The sequence below is a fragment of the Fusarium verticillioides genome, chromosome 8 (genome assembly GCF_000149555.1).
Source record: "Fusarium verticillioides 7600 chromosome 8, whole genome shotgun sequence".
NCBI classification, from domain to species: domain Eukaryota; kingdom Fungi; phylum Ascomycota; class Sordariomycetes; order Hypocreales; family Nectriaceae; genus Fusarium; species Fusarium verticillioides.
Window position 1 is genome coordinate 2,609,012 of NC_031682.1, and position 24,925 is coordinate 2,633,936.

The 24,925-nt window shown below is 47.7% G+C and overlaps 11 protein-coding genes across 11 annotated transcripts; 6 read left to right on the forward strand and 5 right to left on the reverse strand.

Annotated features, from left to right (window-relative positions):
- FVEG_17532 (hypothetical protein) lies at positions 1-3,789 on the reverse strand. The gene is made up of 2 exons (XM_018906778.1): positions 1,549-3,789; positions 1-1,496 (listed from the first exon to the last, which is right to left on the reverse strand). Exons 1-2 carry the CDS (start codon positions 3,716-3,718, stop codon positions 1,387-1,389), a joined length of 2,280 nt encoding a protein of 759 aa, XP_018761688.1. The 5' UTR covers positions 3,719-3,789; the 3' UTR covers positions 1-1,386.
- Positions 3,790-3,917: 128 nt separating this feature from the next.
- On the forward strand, positions 3,918-5,118 carry FVEG_13490 (hypothetical protein). The gene has a single exon (XM_018902859.1). It carries the CDS (start codon positions 3,989-3,991, stop codon positions 4,850-4,852), a length of 864 nt encoding a protein of 287 aa, XP_018761689.1. The 5' UTR covers positions 3,918-3,988; the 3' UTR covers positions 4,853-5,118.
- A 52-nt stretch (positions 5,119-5,170) lies between these two features.
- On the reverse strand, positions 5,171-6,699 carry FVEG_13491 (hypothetical protein). The gene is made up of 5 exons (XM_018902860.1): positions 6,463-6,699; positions 6,298-6,402; positions 5,859-6,235; positions 5,734-5,804; positions 5,171-5,680 (listed from the first exon to the last, which is right to left on the reverse strand). Exons 1-5 carry the CDS (start codon positions 6,619-6,621, stop codon positions 5,301-5,303), a joined length of 1,092 nt encoding a protein of 363 aa, XP_018761690.1. The 5' UTR covers positions 6,622-6,699; the 3' UTR covers positions 5,171-5,300.
- A 1,622-nt stretch (positions 6,700-8,321) lies between these two features.
- FVEG_13492 (hypothetical protein) lies at positions 8,322-9,158 on the forward strand (the record flags this gene model as incomplete). Its single annotated transcript, XM_018902861.1, has 1 exon — positions 8,322-9,158. One exon carries the CDS (start codon positions 8,322-8,324, stop codon positions 9,156-9,158), a length of 837 nt encoding a protein of 278 aa, XP_018761691.1.
- Positions 9,159-9,423: 265 nt separating this feature from the next.
- On the reverse strand, positions 9,424-10,656 carry FVEG_13493 (hypothetical protein; the record flags this gene model as incomplete). Its single annotated transcript, XM_018902862.1, has 1 exon — positions 9,424-10,656. One exon carries the CDS (start codon positions 10,654-10,656, stop codon positions 9,424-9,426), a length of 1,233 nt encoding a protein of 410 aa, XP_018761692.1.
- A 988-nt stretch (positions 10,657-11,644) lies between these two features.
- On the forward strand, positions 11,645-12,562 carry FVEG_13494 (hypothetical protein; the record flags this gene model as incomplete). The annotated part of the gene is made up of 1 exon (XM_018902863.1): positions 11,645-12,562. The coding sequence occupies one exon, from the start codon at positions 11,645-11,647 to the stop codon at positions 12,560-12,562; it is 918 nt and encodes a 305-aa protein (XP_018761693.1).
- A 531-nt stretch (positions 12,563-13,093) lies between these two features.
- Positions 13,094-13,444, forward strand: FVEG_13495 (hypothetical protein; the record flags this gene model as incomplete). The annotated part of the gene is made up of 1 exon (XM_018902864.1): positions 13,094-13,444. The coding sequence occupies one exon, from the start codon at positions 13,094-13,096 to the stop codon at positions 13,442-13,444; it is 351 nt and encodes a 116-aa protein (XP_018761694.1).
- A 714-nt stretch (positions 13,445-14,158) lies between these two features.
- Positions 14,159-16,383, reverse strand: FVEG_13496 (hypothetical protein; the record flags this gene model as incomplete). Its single annotated transcript, XM_018902865.1, has 2 exons — positions 14,159-16,203; positions 16,257-16,383. The coding sequence occupies 2 exons, from the start codon at positions 16,381-16,383 to the stop codon at positions 14,159-14,161; spliced, it is 2,172 nt and encodes a 723-aa protein (XP_018761695.1).
- An 831-nt stretch (positions 16,384-17,214) lies between these two features.
- On the forward strand, positions 17,215-18,173 carry FVEG_13497 (hypothetical protein; the record flags this gene model as incomplete). The annotated part of the gene is made up of 2 exons (XM_018902866.1): positions 17,215-17,934; positions 18,066-18,173. The coding sequence occupies 2 exons, from the start codon at positions 17,215-17,217 to the stop codon at positions 18,171-18,173; spliced, it is 828 nt and encodes a 275-aa protein (XP_018761696.1).
- An 856-nt stretch (positions 18,174-19,029) lies between these two features.
- FVEG_13498 (hypothetical protein) lies at positions 19,030-19,749 on the forward strand (the record flags this gene model as incomplete). Its single annotated transcript, XM_018902867.1, has 3 exons — positions 19,030-19,164; positions 19,225-19,362; positions 19,412-19,749. The coding sequence occupies 3 exons, from the start codon at positions 19,030-19,032 to the stop codon at positions 19,646-19,648; spliced, it is 510 nt and encodes a 169-aa protein (XP_018761697.1). The 3' UTR covers positions 19,649-19,749.
- A 475-nt stretch (positions 19,750-20,224) lies between these two features.
- Positions 20,225-23,554, reverse strand: FVEG_17533 (acid trehalase; the record flags this gene model as incomplete). Its single annotated transcript, XM_018906779.1, has 4 exons — positions 20,225-21,211; positions 21,372-21,659; positions 21,709-23,442; positions 23,543-23,554. 4 exons carry the CDS (start codon positions 23,552-23,554, stop codon positions 20,225-20,227), a joined length of 3,021 nt encoding a protein of 1,006 aa, XP_018761698.1.
- Positions 23,555-24,925: the final 1,371 nt, after the last annotated feature.

Consider the following 24,925-nt stretch of genomic DNA (forward strand, 5'->3'; position numbering starts at 1 on the left):
TCCATAACAGTGGCTTGTTGTCAAAATTTATCCATTCGCCGTTCAGGCCTTGGCTATATTTACTGAAAGCCACGTGCATATGACATAGGAGGTTTTGGCTCTCTTTGTTCATTCCGACCCTGGCCTCGGTGACCTTTTTAGAAGGTTGACTGGAAGTCGACTGAATGGAACCTATTTCGAGTATTCCCTGATTCGTAGACACCGTTAAGTCGTCTAGAAAAAAGAAGTTTTGGAACTTATTGCATACTTCGATACAATCACCATCTTTGCTCAAGTTCCAGAGGAATGAGGAGAAGCGTGAACAGTACTGTATCATAACGAAGGTTCCGCTCGAAGACAACTCGAGTCTTGGTTTCCACGAGTGAGAAAGTCTCCCGTCATGAGTCATCTGCCGGCGCGAAATTTCGATCCGAGAGACGTGTCCGCCAGTCTTAAGATCGTATAAGAGAAATAAGGAATCACCCCATGACAGCTTCCCGGGGCACCATAGAACTCCCAACTGGCTGCCGGCAAAACCTATTGAAGCAGCCTCCAGGTCTTGATTTTCTGGCTGTCGGAAAGTCCTAATGCATTGTTCTGTCGACACATTCCATACAGTAATCTGGCGAAAAGACCGACACACAGCCGCCCACCGGTCGCCATTACGCCTTTTATCAGAGACTGCAATAGGTCCGCTATCAAAAGAGCCCGTGATCCTTTGCAAGCTCTTATCGGCCAAATCCCACCCTAGAATCGATTGCGGGCCGCCGACTAGCAGGTAGCAATCCCTGGGCGAGAATGTGATGGTCCAGGCTCTTATATCAACCATGTCGTCTAAGACTAATGAATCTAGCATGCAGCCTGTCGCTGCGTCCCATACTTCAATTTTGAGACCGACGTTGTACGCTATCAGCCGCCCGTTATTGAAGGCCAGGACTTTTTTATCAGCATAACGTGTTGTAGCCTCAGCTAAAGCTAAAACGGTGTTGGCATCCAAGATCCATAACCCACTCGCGGTCCCGCATGCAATTATCTGATCATCAAATGATATTGCAATTTCTTGCAGATCCGGTAGATCCGGTAGACCAACGAAGCCCCGTACATTGAGACAAGCATGATCACATATGAGGAGTCCATTGTCTCCACACAGGACCATCCAAGAATCAGCGTGCGAGATGGCTAAACGAGAGAAAGAGTGCTGATAACGACTCCAGGTTTTATAATTTTGCTCAATAACATTCCAGAGATAGATGATGTCTGAACCATTGCAGAATATGAGTGAGTATGTACCGGGGATGAATTCTGTGTCATTAATGGGGAGAATATCCTTCCAGTTGGCATTCATGTACTGCTTGCCTGTTCTTAAATTGAGGACCCAAATTTGCGTACGGTTGTGCATGTAGAGCGCTACCCATGAGCAGTCTGATGAGAAGGAGAAGTAGATTTCTTCATTCTCTGGCTTATGAAATAAACGCGGCAATGCATTCTCAAGCGGAAAACGTCGGCGTATTCTACCGCTAATATCGTAGACCATCAACAGTGATTCATAGCACACGAGCAAGTACTGACTGTCGGGTGAGATCGCCATGCCTAGAACTTCATGACTGTCAAGCTTTTGATGCCAAGCGATCCTGCTCAAGGCCAAGTCGTGGAATTGAAGTTCGCATTGAGCTGATGACTGTGCTGCCTCTGAACCCGGTGTGGAAGCGATGACTGCTAGCCAGTTCCCATCTGACGACGGCGCAATTCTATTATGGCCATTCTCTCTTTTTATGATATCGGGCACAGGCTCTTGGCTGACATGCCATCTGGTCAATGTTGAGCTTGTGGTTACAATTAGCGTCTGACTTGTAGGCGAGAAGCTCATTGTCTTGATGTCGAGATCGTCATCGGGGCATTCAAAAATGCGACGAATTGGGCTCCACTCATCGCCGAGATTTGGACCTGAGGAGAAGATTTTCGAGGTGTATTGTTTAAATCGACGGCGAATAAGGCTGTTGTTTGGGCTGAAGAGTAAACAAGAGGCGTATATCTGGAGTGGGTAACGTTCAATGACAGAGCAGAAATAGTGTGAGAATCTGAGGGCATCCTCGACCAGGGCCTTGTAGCTTCCATGTCCTGGTAAGTCCCTTAAAATTACCAAAGTCTTCAGTGCTGCTGGTATGTTCTGACATAAGGCAAGCGCCTCTAACCAGAACAAGAACTTTTTGTTAATGAAATCATGAACAGTGTCAACCCCGGGGATATTGCTTTCTTCATCGCCCCGAAGCGAGAGCACATATGCCTCTTGCATATGGCCAGCCCAGAAAGCACATGAATATTTGATGTTTTCCAATGGGTCGGGATCTGGACAATTCCGAAGCGCTTCATTCAATGAGACTCCCGGATGGACCAAGCTATAGATATCCTGATGGAGGCTTTGCAGCATAGCGATACACCTCTGAAAAAGGTCGTATTGATGCTGCGCGAGCCCAGATTGAAAGAGTGATTTGCTTGACTCCTTAAGCAGAAAGTCTTTGGCAGACTGGTGGATGAACAAGACAGAGCTCTCCTTTGTCGTCAGAAATGAACCACATTCTGCTATAAGATCAGGAAGGGTTTCTTGATCAATTTCCAGGCTCTCCATAGCTATTAGTTCTGCAAAGGTAAGAGGACGGAAGACCGTTGATGCGACAGCAAGGATTCTAATGTAGAGGTCGCGACTGGCAGACTTGTGGATTTGGTCCATCATCTTCGCATAGAACTGGTTCAGGCCCTGGGGAATCTGTAATAATTGGCTCAGAATTTCCCAGGCTCGGCATCTCTCTAGTCGTTGGCACACCAAGGCCACCCAAAGAAATGTACCCTGTGAGTGCTGAGATAGGTGGTCGTAGATTTGCTGTAGTGTACTCTTCTTCAGTTTCTTAATCTTAGCTAAATGGTGAGTTCGGTAGTTGATGTAACTGTCAACAGCTTTAGAAACAGACCCTTCGTGGAGTTCCAAAGACAGTGCTAGTTTTGATGATGCCTCTCCAAAAAGCTCTTCAATCTCGCAGCGGTTGCGGCTGGTGGCAATCCACTTGGCGCGTGAGGATGTGCTGGATATCAGTGCTAAGAGGAGGGGAAGGTCTTCGACACACTCATCCAGGGCATCTACAAGCAAATATGTCTCGCCAAGACCTGGTTCGTCCAATATTTTGCGGAAAGTGCTTTCAAGGGACACCTTGTAGTTCCAGTGGTCTTTGTCTTCCTCGTCATCCAGATGAGACACAGCAGGTGGGTGTTGAATGACCAACAGGTAGATGAGACCCTTCAATATTGCTGTATAGTTGTTCAGACCAGAGTTTGTAGCTTGACAGAAGAAATAGGACATTGTTTTGCTGTTTTGCGAGCCGTCTAGCCTCGTCAAAGGCTGCAGCTCGTTGACGAGACCGCACAGTAGCATTGTTTTGCCTTTACCAGGATCCCCTCTAATCCACAAAAGCCGACCGGCCTTGCTTTCATCGCGCCATGTAACGAACTCGGGGCTGTCAAGGATCCAAACGTACGAATCTTTCAACAAACCGCCATTCGTCTGTTCGATCCTGGCTTTGTCATCACGGGGATCGGTCGAGCGCAGTGCGTCCAGGTATTTCTTCGCCCCATCGTCCTCGGAGCCTCTGCCATGGTGGTGCGTTATGCTGTAGTTATTGCCGACGTGTACTCTGGAAGAACCAGATGCATTCAGAGACTGCACAGTGCTGGAGGTCGAACTCTCCATTGTGACACCGGTGATTCAAATGTCATGGTCAATCTCAGCGAGGCGGGTGAAAGAGAGATTGAGGCAGCAAGTCACGCCAGGGTTGAAAGAGGGGGAGAGAAGAGGCAACAAGGCTATATCCAATCGCGAAAGAAATTTGAAGGTGTCTGCCTTGAATCTGCGTGGCTGAGGATGACCCACTCAGAACCAACAACCAACAGCTTGAAGTGAAAATAGCTCACCAAAGTGGTCCGTTTCTTCGACTGATAACCTCAAGTTACAAAAGGAACCATGGCTGAGATATTTGGCACAGTCGCTAGCGCCATAAGCATGGCCGGCCTATTTAACAACTGCGTCGATTGTTTCAGCTACATACAGATCGCCAAACATTTCGGCCAAGACTTCTCGCGCTATCAACTCCGGCTCGACGTCGCCAAATGCCGACTAGCAAGATGGGGAGAATCAATCAACATCAACAATGATCAACGATTTAGTCTCGCCCAGCCAACCGATCCCATGGTTGTTCTGGCTCAAGGCATTCTAGAAGAAATAGTGGCCAGATTCGAAGCTGCGTACAAGGTCTCCAGACGCTACACAGCCAGAACGGAAGAGGAGGGTCTGAGCATTTGCACGAAAGCAGATCTTGGTGCTGTCTCGCAGCGCGTGCATAGTCGTTTTGACGTGTTCACTAAACAGCGGTATAAGAGTCTGGGATTGATGAAAAAAACTGGCTGGGCACTCTACGATAAGAGTTATATGGGTAGAATGATTGATGACATTATCGCGTCAATTGAAGACTTGGAAAAGGTCTTTCCTGGCACCCCACAGGTCACAAGTCAATTAGTCGAGATGGAGATTGAGGAGGTAAATGACGAGCAGGAGTTGGAAGTGATCCAAGATGCCGCTGAAGGGTTAGACCCTTTGTTGTCTGATGCCTCCAAGAATAAGATTCTGGAAATCGCTGGCAAAAACACTGCTGGAAAGATCACTGGACCAGGGATGGTCAACGTCGGTAACTCATTTGTAACAGAGTCGTTCTCAAGTTCACAAGGGATTCGCGTTAGTACAATCAATCATGTGGATGAGGTTAATACTACAGAGTCATCAAAAGTTAATGTTGGTAACACCTGGGGCGGCAAGGGGTTTTGGGATTGAGACATCATCTGTGGAGAGGACTTATCAGTCTTAACTACTCTCTGAAATAAAGTTATCCGAAAACTTGAGATACTAAGAGCCCTTTAGTGAGTTGACTGAGTACTTGTTGCGTATTGCTTATATATATTACATGGATGAACAGCAATTTTGAGAATCATGTAGAGCTTGTTACTCTGAAATGACATTCAGATAACCCTAAATCGAAGGCTAGTGCAGCATTTCTGTCGGGCAGTTAAGAATTTTAGACAAATATATCACTTTTCTCAGTATCATTCGATGAATCACAGACTTTCCAGACGTAGATAAAATCTAAATATCTGCTATGTTTATTTCTCAGCTAGACCATAAGCATAGCAAAAGTCACCATCTTTGTTACTCCCAATTACAGCTTTGGCTCTTTTATTTCCAGTAATTAAAGACTCTAATATAGTGGTATCTGACATTGTCGTTATCGGATCGGTCTGGCGAGTTCTTCAATAGAGTCTTGCGACCCCACAGACGAAGCACCGTTTTCCATAGTATGCATCTCCATATCCACGGTGACATGAATCCGTCGCTTCGACGAATCATCGTCAAGTCGCTCCCACTCGCCCCCTGTAGAAATCCCACCAGTAGTCGGAATTCTTGGCTTGCGGCTTGTTGACCCTACTTTGGTGGTGACTCCAAGTGCACTGCCTTTGCCATACGGCGTGTTTCCCGAAGAATGCCCGTGTGAAGAGTCGAAGGTGACCCAGCGTTTGAGTAGCTTTCGTAATGGTGGCAAACACCCAGCGACGATACCGATCCCCGTTTCGAACAAACACCATAAGGCGACGTTGCAGACTCGGTCTGTAATATGTATTAGTTGGATGCTTGGAGAAGAGAGAAGAGGGGCGACTGACATAGATAGTCCTTTTCGGGATGGAAGTAGAACTTCATATAGGGCATTCGTATGATCGTGGCTATAGATGCACTGCTCATAATTAGTTTCTGATGACTCTCTCGAACACGCAAAAGCTTTACATACAGAGCACCCATTCCAAGAACCAGACTGATCGAGATCTTTGTTGCTGTCTTCATCTGGGCCTTATAAAGCATAAAACCAGGCAGTATGGCGCATACCAAGTCCGTGACCAAGGATGCCGCTGACACAAAGTAACTCAGGATCGCCAGGGCTGACGGCGACGCGCAAGTTCCCTCGCCTGTCCACGTAGCTGGTAGTGGCCTGCAAAGAACAAACAAACTGATAAAAACGATAAGGGCCGCGCAAATAGACATAATCAATGTCGCCCAAGCGATGATGCGGTGTATCGGCGCGACAGCGATCCGGAGGAGAGTGGTACAAATCGAGGCTTTAATAAATACGAGGGCGGCGCAGTAGAAGATCTGGAACAGCCAGACGAACTAAAAGAAACGATGGCTTGTTAGCCATGAGGTAAACCTGGGGGTCTAATGTCTTGTCTTACCTGCCTGCCGTGTTGTCCTATCCCTTCTGGTAACTCATTATCGTGGATACCCATCCCGTAATAGGTAGCTTGACACGATACGCCGACGAGACATGAGAAGAGTACCTAGTGCCAAGAGTGTCAGCAGCATCGCTCAGATGATGAATGGCCAGAAAGACTTCTTACGTATCCAGTAGTCATGAGCGCATCATCCACGCCAAAAACCTTATCCCGAAATCGAATCTGGGCCCGCAGAAATATGACAATCGTGCTCAAGATGCCAAAGACGATGGAGCTCACCAGTTGCACCATGGCGAGCCCATGAGGCTGAACCGTAAGTGCCATGCTGGGAATAGTCGGTAGAGATCTCCGAGACACTGGGAGACATGTACGAGAAATGGAAGGCAATTAATACGAGAAAGCTTCTTTAATTATTATATATATACAGCGAATGAACCCAGAGGATTCAGGGGGAGATCGGCACTGCATCGGAAACTTAAATCCTGGAAAAGCCTCTAGTCATTGTAATTACCGTGTTTCGAGGCGAAACCCGGGGATAAGAGGGAAGAAACTCAAACGCCACACGCTGAAGCCAGCCGCTGCAGGCGATCCCGGTACTGGCGACGGGTGAAAACTGTCGCTTGTCCACTTTATAAAAATTGTAGGTTCTAAAAACGGGATTGTTTGCCGGGGTTACTCTGTAGTTAGGCACAATTGCATGATCAGAGCGACGATCACTGCTACCCGCAGCGGCAGCTACAGGTACCGGAAGGCCACCCCGCCCAGTTACTCTTCAGCGTGTGGATAAGCAGGATTTGAACCCTTGGCCGTGCAGGGCTGGCAGAGCGGCATTTGGCGTCCAACTCCTTGTGCCGCGCGTACTTCGTAGCGTAGTAGTGCTTACACAGTATAATTCGTCGTAGAAATAGAGTTTCGGCTATCTTACCTCTTGCAAACAGTTGTATCATGCCTTACGATGCTTGGTCTCAGAGCCTTGCATGAAGGTGAAGAAACTTTCGATCCTTGCTTGGAATAACGCTGGTATCTCGTTTCTGGTCTGATATCGACAGCGATTGCGGAAGATTATACTTTCGGAGAAAAAGGAGCTCAATCTTGAGACCAAGAACTTGGTGATTGAATCATCGGCTGCATATTCGTATTAACAGAATGTTACCCAGCTATCAATGCAACGTTCTCCAATTGGATGACAATCAACGCCATCTCGTATCATACCCCGGACAAGACCCTTGTTCCACTGTTGGCTCTAAAATCTTCATCCCATAAGTAAACAATTGCATTGTCTCTTATCTCTTGTCTCTAATAATTTAGTGCTGGGTGTACGGTGTACTACGCATAATGTCTCTTATCTCCAACGCTTAATTAACGTGCCGTACCGTGCTAGCCCGAAACACTTCGAAAACATTCATTGGATAGTTTACGGGGTTTTCCTGCCAACATTTTCAGCTCTCAGACTGGTCCTTACCGGTTGACTCGCAAACCGACCAGGGTCCATGCCAGCCTTGAACCAACATGCATTTCATTTATCACTTTTTGCATGGAGTAACAAATCACGCTTATGATAAGAAATTTTCCATGCCTACATGCGTCCTTCTGGCGGTAGGGTCACAGCGAAACTTGCAGCGCAGCTTGGTATCTAAACTGTTACAATGTATCGGACTGACGCCAGTAGATCTAATCCACAAGCCGGCTGCTTATTTCTGAAGAGAGGGAACCGTTGTGATCCTCTAATCGACCGTTGCACTTTGTACCCTTGTCATCTGCAGCGCATGCTTGGCCTTAGTCAAGCGTACATACGTGAGGGTCTCCATGCAGACCTCCCATATAACCCTGTGCTGACTCGGGCTGCAGAGAGAATGGGGGCATCCTTGCAAAGAATGAGGAGTTGCCCGCCTCTCCACTCCAGTAATCTTTATTAGCTACTCGAATCCGCCTTCAAAAGCAAGTACTTACCGTCAAGGTCAAAGCTCAATCACACCAATTCATCTGAGTTATCATCTCTCCTCTTATCTCAACTGTTCTTCAACATGACTGCCCCCGCCCCTGTACACGAGCTCGAGCACGGTTCTCGCAACTCAACCGGCACATGGACTCCTTTTAATTGGGATGACCCCCTCCACGGTGCTCAGTCAAAGGGTGAGGTTGTCACCATCCGCACTGGAGGCACAACTGGCGGCAATCTGGCAGCTGGTCTGTGGCGGACAGGGCCTGGCATTGCTGGGTGTAACGATGATGGCACTGTCGATATCGTCTACTCGGCTCCCCTTGGTGACGAGACCATGGTTCTGCTAGAGGGTTCCGCAGATGTCCTGGCTACAGCTTCAGGCAAGAAATACCACTTCAAGGCGGGAGATATCCTGGCGCACCCTAAGCACCTCGACCTCAAGTGGCATGTCCACGGACCGTTCCTGAAGAAGTTCTGGGTTATTTGGGATGCCCCTGTTGAGGGTACCAAGAGTGACGAGCTGTTCGTCGGCAATATTAACGACAACCCTGATGACTGGGCGCCATATACCTGGGATGAGCCAGGAAAAGGATCACAGACGGCAGGCGAGCTGAGATTAGTTCGAAAGACGGGGTCTACGGGTCTCCTCAATGTCGGTGTCTGGCGAAGTGGACGAGGGCTACCAGGCGCAACGGCCGATGGGACGACTACCTTTGAGTACAGCTCTCCTCTTGGAGATGAGACTATCATGGTCCTCGAGGGTGAGATCAAGATTGAGGAGCACGAGAGTGGAAAGGTACATAGCTTCAAGGGCGGAGATATCTTTGCGCTGCCATCCGGTTTGAAGGTTACATGGACTTCCGTGGGGCCGTTTACGAAGAAGTACTTTGTTATTACGAATGGCCAGAAGGCTGGCTGAGTAGTTCATCTTCAAGTATATTAATAAAGAAATATAAATATCGATCCTTGGCTAGGATATAACAGATCAGAGCTCGCAAAAAGTCTCGGTCGAATGTGACAGTGGGCCTATTGTACTCCGTAGGCTCTGGCAAATGACGTGATGGCGACTGGTTGATTGTCGGGCTAAGCGCGAAGGTTAAGCAAAACACAGACTGATGATAAAAGAAACCAACTCATTCGAAACTGACCTTCTGATTGAACTGATTCCTGTCATTTCCAGCCTACTAACCGCCTAGCGAACACTTCGCATCCATAACAATCTTGTTAAGAGTCTCTTCAAGTCGTTTGCCCTTGTCACCAAGGGCTGCATTCCGAATCGAAAGGTCATTATTATGAGCAGCTAAGAAATCCTTACTGCTGTCAAGGTCTTCGACCTGGGCGGCGCAGCGCTTGCTGTCGAGCTTCATAGCTGCAATTACCTTCACGAGGGCTTTGCTTCTCCTCCTCAAGGCCTGGTTCTCTGCAACAAGAGTCTCCTCGTGCTTCTTCGTAGCCTCTGTCGAGAGTGCATGCTTATCCAGGAACTTCTGGGCCATAGTAATAAGAGTCTCGTGATCTGAATCCAGACGCTTGATTTCCGTATCAAAAGCTGCATTCTCAGTAAGGAGATCAAAATTACTCAACTCCAGCTTTTTAGTCTTCTTAACAAGATCTTTGTTCTCAGTGACGAGAGTCTTGTTACATGACTCCAACTGCGTATTCTTCTCAAGAAGCTCTTCGTTCTCCATCACGAGATCTGTGTTACATGACTTCAGCTCCTTGTTCTTCTCCACGAGGGACTCATTCTTACTGTTCACTACAGTAAGTGAACTTTGGAGTTGGCGAATCTCGCCATTGAGCTTCACCTTCACCTTCAGGTTATTCTCGTGGATTTTGCGTTTGGGGTCAAAAAGGGCACGGCGAAAAGACTCTGACTGGCGCTGAAGCGCTTCCACGTCGCGCTGAAGCTTGACATTCTTCTGGACAACAGACTCTTTTTCTTGCTCGGTTTGTCGGAGCTTCTTCTCAAGCTCCTTCAGCTTCGCAACCCAGTGAGCTTCTCCCTTCATGGAGTGTGACAAGAATGACCCATTCGCATGAGCCTCAATGTCAGCCTCTGAGACCTCAGCCTCTGTGGGAGTGACTGTTGTCTGCGCAGGCTTCTCGTCCACAAGGGGTGTACTGCTCAGTTGCATCGGGTCGATATCCCGTCTCCATTCACGAAGTGCAATGGCAAGGGCAACATCATCTTCAACCCACTCTCGGGGAAAGCCCAAGTCTGAGTGTCGGCGGTGGGATGTAACGTTGGTGACGGGGCTTAGCACACGCGCAGCTTTGAGATCCTTTTCGGATACGCTAAGTCCTGGGACTGGATGGCCTTGGGACAAGAAATGGGCCAGATGCTGAAGTTGCTGTGCCATCTTCAGGATGTCAACGTTGGCCCCTGACTTGGGCTCCTCAAGAGATGCTGTAGTCATGATGAGATACAGGCCAATCTCAAATGTCTCAAGTCTGGGTAAGGGAATCAGGGTCGTTGACAGTTATCAGAGTAAATTGGGAAGGTGTTGTAATGGGAAGGGTTGACGTGGGAAGCATGGCGGCAGAAAGTGTCTATTTATAACGTCAGTCTGCATGTTCAGAAATTAGATGTTCATTCACTTCGAGCGATCAAATAGGCAGCAGCCTTTCTGCCACTGTCATATCTACTGCCTCCTTTGTAGCGCACTAGAGGAAGCCATGATCCCGATTCTTGTTACTCAACGGAAGTAATGGTTGCGTAGGTACAGTCAAGATCTTACTTCAGATCTGTTAATTTCCTTCTAGATGTAGACATTAATTTACGAATGAGATCAATTGATTAATACTCGGTTTGATGCTCCGTGGTTAAATTACTGTAGTAAGCTGGCCCACCAATATCATCATAAACTGAGCTCGGGTTGTCTGCGCTTTATATCCTTTCCAACATATCCACCGCTGCACATCTTTGGTGTATGGAATCAAGAACATGCTGCCAGTGCATTTTGGTTAGATAGTCAAATTTGATTAAGCAGAACAGTATTCAAATTACTGAAATAAAAAATACAGAATTCACAGAACACGACGCGACTAAGCGGTCAAGGATCTGGACATGTATACTTACCTAACATCTCGAACAATCCATTGTCTTTACTAACACAAGACTTAAACATCCTCAGTTATAAATACATTCATGACCCCGGCAATGGTCCTGCGTTTCAACTTCTCGCTACGTGACGTGACCCTTACCCTGATCACCCGAATCAGCAGGTGTCTGGTTTTAGTTCCTACGAGAACCCGTGATCATGGATTCTAATGAACTGGTGGACAGTAGGGCGGAGCTAGAAGCTGCAATTCTGGAGGTTCAGGGAAAGGTCACAGGTCTTTGGCGCATCAACCACGAGCAAGAGGAGAAGATCAAAGACTTGGAGAAGCAGAACGAAGATCGAAATGTCAAATATGAAGCCACGAAACACAAGCTCACACGGACGGAAATCACGATCCGAGCTCGAGTCGAAGGTTAAACTCCAAAAAGCCAATATTGAAGAGTTGAAAGAAAAGTCTCAACAGCAACGGGACGAGATCACGGCGCTCAAGACCCAGGAAAAGGCCGAAAACCTAGAATATACCGCTCCTATCTCAGAGCTGAAGAAGCAGAATTTGATCCAAACGGCAAAGATCGCCGAGTTTCAGAAGTCAAAGTCTTGCGACGTCACAGGCGTCAAAGTCAACTTTTCCTTCCTCCAGTCCAAGCTTAGGCTCGCTGAATCAGAGCACAAAGATAAGATCAAAGAGCTGAACGACAAGCTTTTGAAGCAGAGAGTGAAAGTGAGAGATTACATCAAGGAGTTGCAAAGCCAGAAGGATGATCAAGTAGCTGAGATTGAAACTCTGAAGGATTTTCTTAAGGACAAGGAGGTTCTCATTTCTCAGCTACTACACGCCTCGCAAACAAAAGACTCATCATGCGAAACTCAATCGCATCGACTCGCCCTTCTGGAAATCCAAGTTGAAACTCTTGAGGCTGACAAACTACGCCAGGAATCCAGAAACCAAGAGCTTGAAACGAAATACAGTGTTGAGGCATTCCGACGTGAGAAACTACAAAAGCAACTCAAGCTCAACCAATATGATGTCGATCAGGTACATGAGATTGCTCAGAATCTGGAGTTCCATTTCAACAGCACCTATGTGAGGTTCTCTGGGGATAACAAGCTGCATACAAAAGCGGAATTGGAAGAAGCGTATATGGAATCGCAAAGACTGCAGGATAAGCGGAGAGCATTGGCTTTGGCGCGACGGATGCGTATGCAAGAGGAAGAGGATCGAGATAGAGATGCTTACGCGGAGGAAGAGCTATGTGGTTAGGGTATCTTGGGTAGGGATACATAGGTTTCTTTGGGTTATTGTACGATTGAACGATGATGTGGTACGAAGGGAGGGATGACTCACGATTACCCCTGGAGGGTATAACGAATTGCATGAAATAACAAATTTTGAGTATTGCCTTTAGCCGTCAAGTCTTGAGTTTTGAGAAGGGGTATGATTCGTGAATGTGAGCGGTGAATTTCGATGTGATCGACATCCTACAGCGTAATTATGCAACAACCCCTGGCAAGGCTGCTTACAGGTCGACATTTGAATACGCGCGGGATTGAATACGCGCGGGATTGAATACGCGAAATATTCGATACGCCATGAAGGATTCAAGGGATTCAATTACGCCATGGACAAGTCGTTATGTTTACGTACCTACACTAAAGCCAAGATTGTTAGATAAATACACCTCTTTCCAGAAAAAACCTTCAACTATCAGAACAGTACAGAATCAACAACATTGAACTACCTTTTCGAAAACGTAGTCATCGAACACGCCCAAAACTCCTCATTTCAGCCATCATGCATTTCTCTCAGCTCATCGCCACAGCCGCCCTCTTCACCCAGGGCACCCTAGCTGTTGGCATCAAGATCTACACTGGCCGCGACTGCACTGGCACGGAACAGACTCTCACTGTCGATCACAACGCAGCCTGCAATCCCAAAGTTCAACGTTTCCAGTCCTACAAGGAGAACGGATTCGGGCCCGGCAACGGGCAGAGAATTGCCTTCTACGCTCAGCCGAGTTGCTCTCAGGAGTCGTTCATCTATGACACCTACTCTAACAATGGAGATTACTTCCATTCCAAGCAGTGCTACAATATCAACGGCCACTCCCCTGTCACGTACGCTCAAGGTGCTAAGCTCTATTAGTTGGGTATGTAGATACCCATGGTTCAACTAAATGACTGAACAGTCCTTCTAACTCGATCCTATACAATAGACAGTAATCTTCCCAGCCACCTACAGTACGAACAAGGAATATTCCATATTGAGCAAGCCCACTTGTTCAAGCAACGGCTAGTCATATGAGAGTCCATTTGTACGATGCGCAAAGACAGAGCAAAGAGGAAGATGAAATACTAAGGGAAGAGAGTAATGGGAGAACTGACTCCCTTAAACAAAGATGCATTCATCTGCCAAGAGCAAACAAGTGGATTTAAGTAGTGTAACTAACGCTCATTGGAAGCTGTGTTAATCTTCTTGCTATACCGCACTGAAGGTTTGAACGAATTGGGTTGACTTTTGTGTAAGCTAGTGGGCGAATGCCAAATTGATCTGAGGTTAATGACGACTCTATCAATGGAATGCACGTTTCGGAGTGAGAACAGATAAACTAAAAGCAGTGTTTTAAACTGAGGAAGGTTCAACATACAAACATGTCAAAACTCAATGCACAGATCTCTAACCAGGACGAACTTGCTAACGTGGATAAAATCGTCAGCCCCGGTGATGCTTCAATGAGCTACGTTCATTTTGACTGGCAGTACCACTGACAAAAGCATATGTGGTATGAGGGAAACAGTGAAAATGTGCCTAATTATACAGAACCGTTTCTGCCCAATTTACCCTCTCAGAGGTAGCTCCTCACCAGAGCTCACAAACAGGCTCCTTCTTAGGGCAGTTGAATGCCTTGTTAAATCCAACTGTGTTCTTCAGAGGCAGCTCGACTCTCGCAGGCGCTGGGCTATGAATGTCATCCTCGAGCAGCGTCAAAGCCAACTTTGGCGGAACGTTAGAGCACCAAGTCTGGCCCCATTTGATGAAGAACAGCTGCTCGTGCGTGAAGTCTTGCAAACCAGGAAGATTCTTCGCCTTACCCTTCTCGCTTTCCCACTTCTTCCACGCCGTGTAGCTGGAAGTTACACCCCCAGCATCGGCGATGTTCTCGTCAAGCGTGAGGGTTCCATTGACAGGGACATCTGTACCATTGGGCGCTCGGATGGTGAAGTTGCTATACTGTTCGATGAAGCACTTGGTCTTTTCTTCAAAGGCCTTGATCGACTTCTCATCCCACCACACTGTCAAATTACCAATCTCGTCAAAGTTACGGCCTGTGTTATCGAAACCGTGTGTGATCTCGTGTCCAACGACGCTGCCCATTCCACCGTAGAGGAGATAAGATGGGAATTCTACGTCGTAGATAGGGAATTGTTGGAAACCCGCGAATAGGACGATCTGGTTCAGAGTGCGCGCGTGATAAGCGTTGGCGGTGAGAGTGCTCAAGACAAATTGACCCCTGTTGTACGGCTTTCCCAAAGTCATCCAGTTATTCTTAACCTTGGACTTGACGAAGCTCAGCGCAGTTGAGGCTAGAGAAGGTTTGATCTCGACATCCAAGTAGTAGTCCTGGAGGGAAATTGGATCAACGGCATCAGGGAAGGTAGGAAGACCGATGATCTTCGCCATAGCTTCCACCTTCTCGATAGACGCCTTCTTAACCTCGTCCGTTGCCCAGTCGCGCGATTCGATGCGCTCTGAGAAGGAGTCTTTGATGTGTTGCACAAGATTAGATGTAAGCTCGCTAGCCTCAGGGCTGAAATGCTTGTCCACGAAGAACCGTGAGAGTATCCACGTCAGGCCCGTCGGGCCGATGTACTGCGACGTGTACTGGGAGCCCTGGGTCCAGGCAACGCCGTAATTCATTAAGTTGATGCAGCGCTTCCATCGTGGTATAGGGCTCTCGGGGTCTCTGTCCCTTATCTTGTTCACCAGGTCGTTGTACGCGTTGGTCAAATCGGACTCGACGTAGATGGAAATGGAAGTAATCGCCTTCCATACGAAGTATGCTTGGAGAATTGTAGTCGGAGTCTCAGATATGATCTGGGATGCATTTTTGAAGTAGGTGGGTGCAACGAGTTGGATGTCGCCTGTCCAATTGTTGGGAGCAAGCTGCTCGATCACATATTCGTAGTTCAGCTCGGGGAATTGCTTCTGCGCCTCATCGATCGAGACAATTTCAGATGGCGGTCCATTGTGTTGTGCCAAGGCATAAGCAGCTACTAATTTGCCTTCTAACTCAATCACTGCAGTGATGAGTTCAGCAGCTGCTGTCGTGCTGATATTGGAAGGATGGACAGAGACGATAAGCTGAGATGCGATCTTGATGTACTCTTCGAGATGCTGCTCTGTAGCTGGAAGGACTACTTCTTCGGGCTGCAGAGGGAAAAGGTTCAGTTGGACCGCGTCAGGGTCGGTGTCCTTCTGCTTCTGTATGAACCGCTGGAAGGTCTGAATGCCGACGCTCTCAAAAAAGGTCAAAATCTTGCCGAGTTCAACAGGCTCGTCGGTTGTGTTTGTAGCTGTCCTGTTGCTCGATGGAGTAGTAGGATACAGCTCGACGACTGTCTTGACAACTTCTTGCAGAGTCTGAAGACCCTCTTCTTCCAGCGCTGTATAGTTAGTGCAGACCTGATACGTGTCTTGGATCTTAGAAAAGATCTCCCTGTCTGCCTTGGCCTGCTCCTTTGTCAAGTTGACAGTAATCCATCCAGCATCGTCGCCGGAAGGATATGGGCTCTCGAGGATCTGTCTCAAGGCACTCTCGACATTTTCCTGGGCAAGCGTGAGTCCATCTGTGGAGACTCCGCCGGCGGGGATCTCGTGTCGAGCAGCCCAATTGCCGCAAACATCTGTGTTAGAGGTTAGACTTGAATTAAGGAGGTATGTGTGTGGTGAGCCTTACATTGTTCAAAGTCTTCGCAAGGGTCAATCTCGGTATAGTTTAATGCCAAACTTCCGAGAATCTCGGAAGCGATGTGTACGCAAGATGCTGATGTGCAGAGATTCGACCCCACAGCGCTTGGAGCCATGATGATGCTATGCAGCTACGAAACTGCGTAGACTTAGAAACTTTAGAGAATAGATAGATAAAACGTCAAGAGGATAAGAAGAACAAGTAGGGACTCTACAAATCGTGCAACTCCGAGTTTGGAATGGATGTAGACTGGAGAGATGATAGCACAACAGCGTTATCTTCTCTACACTTATATAAGTCCAGGCTAGGGGAAGAATAGCATAGCCATGATGACGTTCTGGTAAGGAGTAGACTCGAGGCAGAGCTGTGCAGACGAGGCGGAGCTGAGCGGGCGATTTCACCCCAAGAATATGGTTAATTATGCTTACTGCACTAATATTATCCGTAGCGCTGACTTGCATGGTCTCCTAACGATTTTAACCAATCGGACATCACAAGATGAATTGAAGATCATCGCCAAGATGATGACACCCGAAAATATGCCTGGAATCAACTGAGCTATGCCGTAAAGAGTATTTTCCACCGCTCTCACTCTCCTAGGCGTAAGATTACATCACTCTCAAGGAGTCAAGGGGCAAGAAAATACCAAGCCTCAAGATAGGGTGTCAAAATAAACTTAGTAAAGATTTACCTAAACTTGGACTAGACTTACCTAAATATTTTTATCTCTTAGGGTTAAGGTCCTGAGTTTTCTTTCCTCCCCTAGACAGTTTTTCTCAGCGCTGCAAAATCCCAAAGGCGGCAGGCGGTAAGTGCTTCTTGGCGATCGCAAAGTGGCTGTATAAAACACGTAGCCCGTGCTTTGTCTGACGTAGAACGAAAGTCCTCTGAATCAGTTAATTCTATTGGCTGCAACACATCGTGCTTTTGTCCCTTCGTATCCGCCATGGGCCAGCAATACTCTCAGCCCCGACCAGGCACCAAGCTTCAAGTCATTGGCGCTGGCCTTCCCCGCACTGGAACTGCATCGATCAGCCGAGCGCTGGAGATCCTTCTCGATGGTCCTGTATATCACGGTGGGACACAAGCCTTCCTTGGTCCTGAAATCGAAATCAAGACATGGATTCAGGTGCTGAATCAGTGGCGGCCAGAAGGCATTTCCATAACGCGTTCCAATCTAGATCTCATCAAAGAGCGCGTTGACGGGTTCGTCGCCATTACTGACTCACCCGGTTCAACGCTCGTACGAGAATTAATGGCAATCTACCCAGATGCCAAAGTCATCTGCACCGTGCGCGATGTTGAAGCGTGGGAACGAAGCATGGCCACCGTTAGTACCAAATCCACTCAATGGTTCCTACGCTTCGTCTTATTCCCTTTGCCCTCACTTCGATACTTTGTCAACTACATCAATGCGCTGCGTCAGCAGTGGTTCCTCAAGTTTGGAGAAACAGAGCCAGTGACGAGCATTTCGTACAACCAGCACATCACCTGGCTGAAGGAAAATGTGCCAGAGAATCGGCTGGTGTTTATAGACGTCCGTGATGGCTGGGAGCCGTTGTGCAAGGCGTTGGATCTACCGGTCCCGAAGGATGTCCCCTTCCCGAAGATCAACGATAGTCAAGCTATTGATAGCTTTGCAAAGAAGCATATTAATAGAGGGTTGGTAAGATGGGGGGTGATACTGTGCGTTGCTGGGGCGAGCGCGTGGGCTTTTTTCTGGTGAAGTGTAAGTAGAGCACCACGTATGTATTTACCTCTTCGCCTTTCGCATTCTTTATGCCGCCATGAAAAAAGCTACCATGTATTCCATATCGGCCTTCTGTCCTTGAACTCTGGTGCATCATCGTTGATGAACAACAGGCTTCGGACCTGGGAGAGACCAGAAGACTAGATATTAGATAAGACGAAGATGCCGTTATGTGGAGATACCAGATATTATCCTACTTCTCGTCGGCGAGATACATAGACGTCCTTGTCGCATATGACAAACGAACTATAGCAGGAAGGAGACTAACTAAAACTTGCCTTAAGTCCTCTTCTTATCCCAGACATACTGCAAAGACACGTGTTGTATTCCTACCTAAAAATCTCAGAGCTCTCTTGATCAGACGATCTCGCAAGTATCTGCCGGCTTGTATTGCACGAGGTGTAAAGCGAAGCCATGACAGTATTCAACGAGTCTGACGGAGGCCAACCGAGACAGTTGAGGATGATCAGTTGCATTAGGTTTTACCCATGTGTAATCTAAATCAAACCGCAATTTCGGAACTCGGCTACCCGTGCATGAACATTTTGCTCTCCATCTACCGGGACACGACCACATCCTCCATAGTCCTCGAGGTTCTAATTGGACCAAATTACGCCCGTGTGGACAAGAGAAATATTTAATGATTTATAGTTCTCGCCGTAATTCCGGCAATCAGTTTAAACATGACTGACATGGAAAGCGGTGTGTTGACGTTGCATCAGGGTATTTAAACTTTTCGGCACCGAGGGACCGGTCCACGTCAATCGGCAGTTGTATACTTTCGGTCAATCCCAGTAGCTTGGAACTTTACCCCATAAGTGCATAATAATTCTTCCGTATAACATACTTTTTAATTTCCCATAGACTCAACCTTTCTTTACCGCTATACGGGAGACTAAGCTAACGTTCTCAAGTTAGAAGAGGACAGTATATATACCAAGCATATTCCATACATGAGCTCTGTATCCATAGACTCATTTCCATTACTGCACCAAGTCTACTGTCTCCAACATGAAGTTCATCACTCTCATCTCTGCCTTTGCGACTGCGACTCTCGTATCCGCAGACCAAAGGTCTCAACTTCATACCCCCGGTGGATCCAAGCATCATCTGAGTGCCCGGGATGGTACTTGCCCCAGGCCCATGGTAAGAAAAGCCCTGCTCGTAGTGCAGCTTCTATAGATCCAATACTCTAACACTCTTCAGTGCCAAACACCTGCTTCTCAGGGTCCAAATGACCCTCCCGCCTGCGGTGACTCTTACGCAGCGTGCAAGTTCGATCAGTTCCCTTGCGACGACTACATGACTCCCAAGGTCACCGACACTCATCACTGCTACTGCATCGTAAGTTCTACCCTCTCCAATACAAAAGATTCATCTGACCACTTTGTAGTTGGCCAACAAGCAGGCAATGGATGCGTACTGCCAGGAACGCGGATTCAAGAGTGGTAGCAACCCTTGGAAGTACTACTACGCCGTTGAGTGCCATGGCGCTGCCAACGATCAGATTTGCAACAAGGATTGTCATGATCAAGGCCGTGGCAATGGCCGGATCGACAAAGCTCATCCAAATGGAGCGTGTGCGTGTGACAAGCCTAACCCGCCTTATGATACATGCAAGCAGTCTTGAGGGACAACCTGTAACTAGCTAGTTTCAGCCTGTTCTGTCTTAGGGCTAGCGAGGAGGCTTGCGTTCATAGATTCCATTCTTTGCTCAATTTACAACAATTCTTTTGGTACATTGATCAAGCTTCCGAGGTGGTGGTGACCTGAACGCCCAATAAAAGTAGTTAACTTCAACGCTTTAACTTCAACGCTGGAGCATTTTTATCTCTTTCTCTGCCGTAGGTGGCTGAAGCGGTCTTGTACGCTGACTCTTCCGCCCTTATAAAGCGGCTTCCAAGTCTTATGGGTCATGAACCTTGAACTGATCTTGTCACTTGCCCATTAAGTATACGACCTTCCACTGTTCACAGTAGATTTTTATTAATGCGGAAGCTAGGCGCCACCAGGAGGTATCAAAAGCCTAGTCTCAGCGCTGATTACATCAATGTCCTTCTAAGAAAGCAAACCTCGCTACTCTTGACCGACGGCCTCCATTGACCCATACTCTGTACTGCGTTAAGGTTCGGGTTTTAGAAGAGGCTTCAGCCCCCAGGCCACAAAGGTAGAGGACACCAATTCCATACTCTGTACACAATCATCCTTAGTGAAGGATTGCCCACTCGGCGACCGTAGCGCCCGTACCGTTCCCAGCTTTGACATCAACCGCATCCAAAGCCTGGTTCCCCGCTATCAACAACGTGGCGTATCGAGACAAGGGAACAGGCTCTGGGAGAGTGACGTTGGTAGTGTTCCCTGTGGGCATGACGACTGCATCTAGATTATCCGTCTTTGCGTTGTACGCATCCGAGAGTTTGACTTTCTTTATGGACACAACCATGTCATATCCCGAGTCGTGGCTTGATGTCCCATAGACCTTGGCCGGATCATCAATGGTCTTGTTGTGGAACAGAACTGTGACGTTGACTGGTGGCGCATCGGCCCAATCGAAGTAGAAGCCTTTGACTTTAGAATCAAAATCCTCTTTCGCAAGGGAAACTGTCAGTGAGCTGATCTCAGCGGCCTTGGAGGGCTGCCACTTTGTCGAAGTAGCTCCGTCAACAGCCCCGAGAGGGAACTGTCCTGGCTCGTACGAGTTAGAAGACTTGACTGGTCGGCACTGAGCGAGGTTGCCATGCACTGTGTCGATGCTGCCTATCTGTCGGTTCCTGATAACAACAGGCTCATCGAAGGATAAATGATGAAGTGCAGATTCCCCTTGCTTTCCAGAATAGACCGCAATGCTCTTGTTGGCGTACCGAGTATCTGCAACATCAAGAGGCTTGGTCGTCGCATGTCGAGAAATAACAGTATGCGTGTAATTTGACCAAGCAGAGATAGGCCAGCCCCTCCAATAAAACGTTCGATACTTCAGATACGGAATCTGAGGAGGCAAGTTCGGATTTACGTGGAGACCTTGATCAGGAATGAGTCGTAGGCCAAGGTATCCAAAGATAGTCACTTGGTTAGCGCCTCCATGGCCAGTGAGGAAGGGATATGCCGGATGCGTGCCACCATTTGTGGTCGCATTGTCGACCAACTGTTCAGAAAGCTGATAGAACGGGGGTCGTGTATAGGGCTTGTAGGAGTACTGTGCATAGGTGTACGCTGAGCAACCTGATGGTGAGAGCTCGTCGGCTACGATGGAGTAGATAGCTCAGGTCATGGCTGGTCCATCGGGAGACTGCTTGTTCGCGTACTAAGACATTCGGATCAGTATTCTGTCGCTTTACTCATTTCAATGAGCTTACATAGTCGAGGTCATCCAGTCCGTTCTGGTCAGTGTAGTTATCGTTGTAACCCAACGGAAAGCTCATGAGCACCACATCAGCCTGCTTCACGATGGCGCTGCCATTCATGGTCGTAAACTCCAAGGTTATACCGTTTTCTCTGATGAAGAGCACATCAGAGGCTATTTCGTCCTGTGTCTTGTTCTCCGTCATTCCAAATTGTCGGCGGATCTTGTTGGCTTGGATTAAGGTCTCAGAAGCAAGGGCCATAGTGAAACCACCAGCGTCGATATGGTTCGCATACTCGTCCTATGTCACGTCAGTATTCGCAACAAAAGAAATACCAGATTGGACTTACGGGGTCAGTCATGTTCGTGATAGTCCACGATGATCCATTCGGCTTTAACAAATCCGCAAAGAGGTTCGCAACCGAGTCATAGATCGGCAGCAGTGTCTCCTTGAAGAAGTCGGTATCACCACTCGTAACCCACTGATTCACCAAAGAGATCCCAATATCGCCGTTTAAATGGTACTCATAATCCCAACAAGGACCAGTCGCAGTGCAATTCCCAAACCGGCCGCTAGTCCACGGGTACACAGCTGCCGAGTCAGAGAACTTGGTCTTGTTTTGAGACCCAGCATATGAAGTCGCGATGTTCTTCTTAGCTTGGTCATACTTAGCAACGCGGTAGTTGGTTATACGCTGAGCAGCTTCGGGGTGTGATGTTGTGAGACCGGGTTGCATGAAGAGGTCTGCGTCCCAGAAGATTAGGCCGGCGTAGGAGTCGGATGTAAGCCCGCCGACAGAGATACTGTCGACGTTGACGGGGGCTCCTGATACTTTTTTTTGTGCATTTTTGCCGACTGTGTTTTGGAGGAGGTAGTATGTGTTTGTGACTGCGATGATAGAAGAGTCGATGATGTACTCATCCTCAGGGAGCGTGTTGTTCTCGGGAGAGGCATAGCTATCCACAGAGTCACTCGGCATGACACTCTCCCATTCCCTTACATGCGACAAAAGAGACTTTTCGTATCCTTCCTCCATCGCTCGGCGTGAAGCCTCCTTCGCAATCTTTCCAGGGTCATCGAAGGCGTCGGAGGAAGCAGCTCCCACGTATTTGGTGATCCGAACGGGGACACCAGTGGAGAACTTGACAGGGATGGCTTGCGCGATAGATGATTCGTTGGTATGCACATACGGCTTTCCATGGACCAATTGGCGCTTGGACAGGTCGAGAGATTTGGAACCATTGACTTGTGCGTAGATGTAGGCGGTCACATTGGGGATTCCAACGGGTCGAACAGCTGAGAATACGGCGCCGTCGTCATCCTCGCCTGACTTGACAAAGTCTGAACGCACAGCCGAGTATCCATCAATTACGTTGACAATTGTCGCTTCGGAGTCGACGGATGGGACGACTGTTAGATCCACGATAGCCTGGTTGACGTGGAGTTTGTGCGCAAAAAGGCGGTACTTGATCTCATACGACCCTTTCCCTTTTGGCTTCCAAGTATACGACCACTCCAAAACACCAGCCTTGAAGTCATAAGTCGAGGTAAAGTTATGAACAGTCCGGTTATCCACCGTCGCATCAAGATAAACATCATCGCCCAAATCAAGAATAAGTCCACTCCAGTGCGGAATACCACTAATCACACTCTCATAGCCATACTGCAAAAGCCACGGAAAATTCGTTCCATTCGTGTTGGGCTGTGCATCGTAAAAGCCAGCGATGGTAGCGAAGGTCTGACGCCTTGAGAAGAGCGGCCAGCCATTGATGACGCCACCTTTTTCGTCAAGGTCAATCTCGAAGAACGGGCCGACGGCAGCGACGTTGATGCCGAGATAGCCGTTTGCTACGGATCCGCGAGATTGGTAGTGGCCTTGGTCGAGATTGGTTGTGCTGAGGAGCCAATTATCGTTGTCCCATGTTACGCCGGGGAATGAGGTCTCGTAAATGTTTTTGCTCGGCTTGGTTGAGTGATTTGATGAGCTATGACGTTGATAGCAGTTTTCAATGCGGTCATGGTCGTGAGTGCTGGTTGCCAGCGTTACTGAGGAGAGAAGTGACCAAATGGCATAATTAAGATACTACATCAGAAGAATCAGCATTCGAGTGATGGAAAGGTTTAGAAAAGAGTTATCTTGAGAATTTTGAGCCTGATGAGTGTAAGAGTTTGTGCTGACATACTGAAGAAAGCATGGTGTCATTTACACCATTTGGTGGTTTACACTCAGTACCGGCAGACTTTACTAGATTTCTCTCACAGATGCACGGTACTATGAATAAACAATCTGTAAAAGAAGTCTTAAAGAATGAAAACAAGAGTTCAATGTTGTATTTGACATGGCGATCAAAACGAGCAAGAGATCGAAGACCGGGAATCAGACGATGCCAAAATCTTGGTTAACCCCGCAAATTAGCTCTGAGTTCGTGGAATTGCTAACGGAATTTGTTCAAGACTGCCAAGTCGGCCCGAGCTTGGCGCTCATCATTTCCTGGTTGAGCTAAATTATGTCATTATTCAGTGGTTGATTGGTGATCCGGAGTAAGCGGCATTCATTCGATGCGGGGAGTGACGATGGCGGGGGAACGTTCTGGTGCATCAACGCTTGACAATCTGATGTTAATTCCTGGAGATTCTTTTCTAAGTATCGCTAGAGATAAAGAATAACCCAAAATGGCATGATAGTAATGAAACGTCTTTGTCATTTCTTCATTTATGTGCTCATTTCTTACTGTGTTTGCTTCGTTGCGCTCAGTGTGGCTCATAAAGAACAACCAGTGCAAAAAGTACGGCGCCGTAAAAGATTGATCGAAACCTTCACAAAACCAGTATCGTATGTACTGCAATGAAGTTTGAGGCGTGAAAGCCCAATCGCCAATGTCCCCGGTGCATCAGAGCCTTTTATTGCTAAGTAAATAACAACTGATTTATTGAGCTGCCTGTGCCGTTGAGTGATCTACCCTACACAGTTGGGTCCTTGAGATTCTAACCAATCACAGCCGAGCCTTCGTATAATCCTTGAGGAAGGATCCATCGACACAGCCCGTAGATCTAAAGGTAAAGCCACTAGACAACAAGTATGAATATCTAATAACCTCTCATAAGGAAGAGACTAGAAACTGATACGATGAAGATTCCAGGCAGAAATAACGCCTTACGATCCCCTGAAAGGAACGAAGTCTTTACGACATCATAGAATTATTTAAACAACACCTTGATAAACTTTGTTGTTAGAAAACGTCTGATGTGAAGATTTGATTCAAGATGGTGAGTGCGGATCCCCGTGTCAGATGTATTTTATAATCCCGCGGGCAGCCGAGGGCGGATAATGGGTATTCGCGGAAGACGATCATCGTTCAGGCAGGAGCTGAAGGATGATCCTGGTCAGCCAAATCAGCCCTGAATGAAATCCTTCACTCGCAGGGCGCGGAAGCCGGCAAGAAATGACCAGAACGGGAAGTTGCCGAAATCCCTTCTGCGCACTGCCACAATCCGTCTTGAAGCCACAAAATGTCTGTGCCGCCACGGGGTCTAGAATCTGTCTGGAACAAGTTAACCCGTCTTAC

What these genes read in the sequence shown, in the direction of transcription:
- FVEG_17532 (XM_018906778.1), bottom strand. Translation starts at nt 3,718, where the DNA reads ATGGAGAGTTCGACCTCCAGCACTGTGCAGTCTCTGAATGCATCTGGT. An exon ending in CATGGCGATCTCACCCGACA is followed by an intron (nt 1,497 to 1,548) that starts GTCAGTACTTGC and finishes CTACGATATTAG; the next exon opens with CGGTAGAATACGCCGACGTT.
- FVEG_13490 (XM_018902859.1), top strand. Translation starts at nt 3,989, where the DNA reads ATGGCTGAGATATTTGGCACAGTCGCTAGCGCCATAAGCATGGCCGGC.
- FVEG_13491 (XM_018902860.1), bottom strand. Translation starts at nt 6,621, where the DNA reads ATGGCACTTACGGTTCAGCCTCATGGGCTCGCCATGGTGCAACTGGTG. An exon ending in CGCTCATGACTACTGGATAC is followed by an intron (nt 6,403 to 6,462) that starts GTAAGAAGTCTT and finishes TCTTGGCACTAG; the next exon opens with GTACTCTTCTCATGTCTCGT. An exon ending in GTTCTTGGAATGGGTGCTCT is followed by an intron (nt 5,805 to 5,858) that starts GTATGTAAAGCT and finishes AATTATGAGCAG; the next exon opens with TGCATCTATAGCCACGATCA.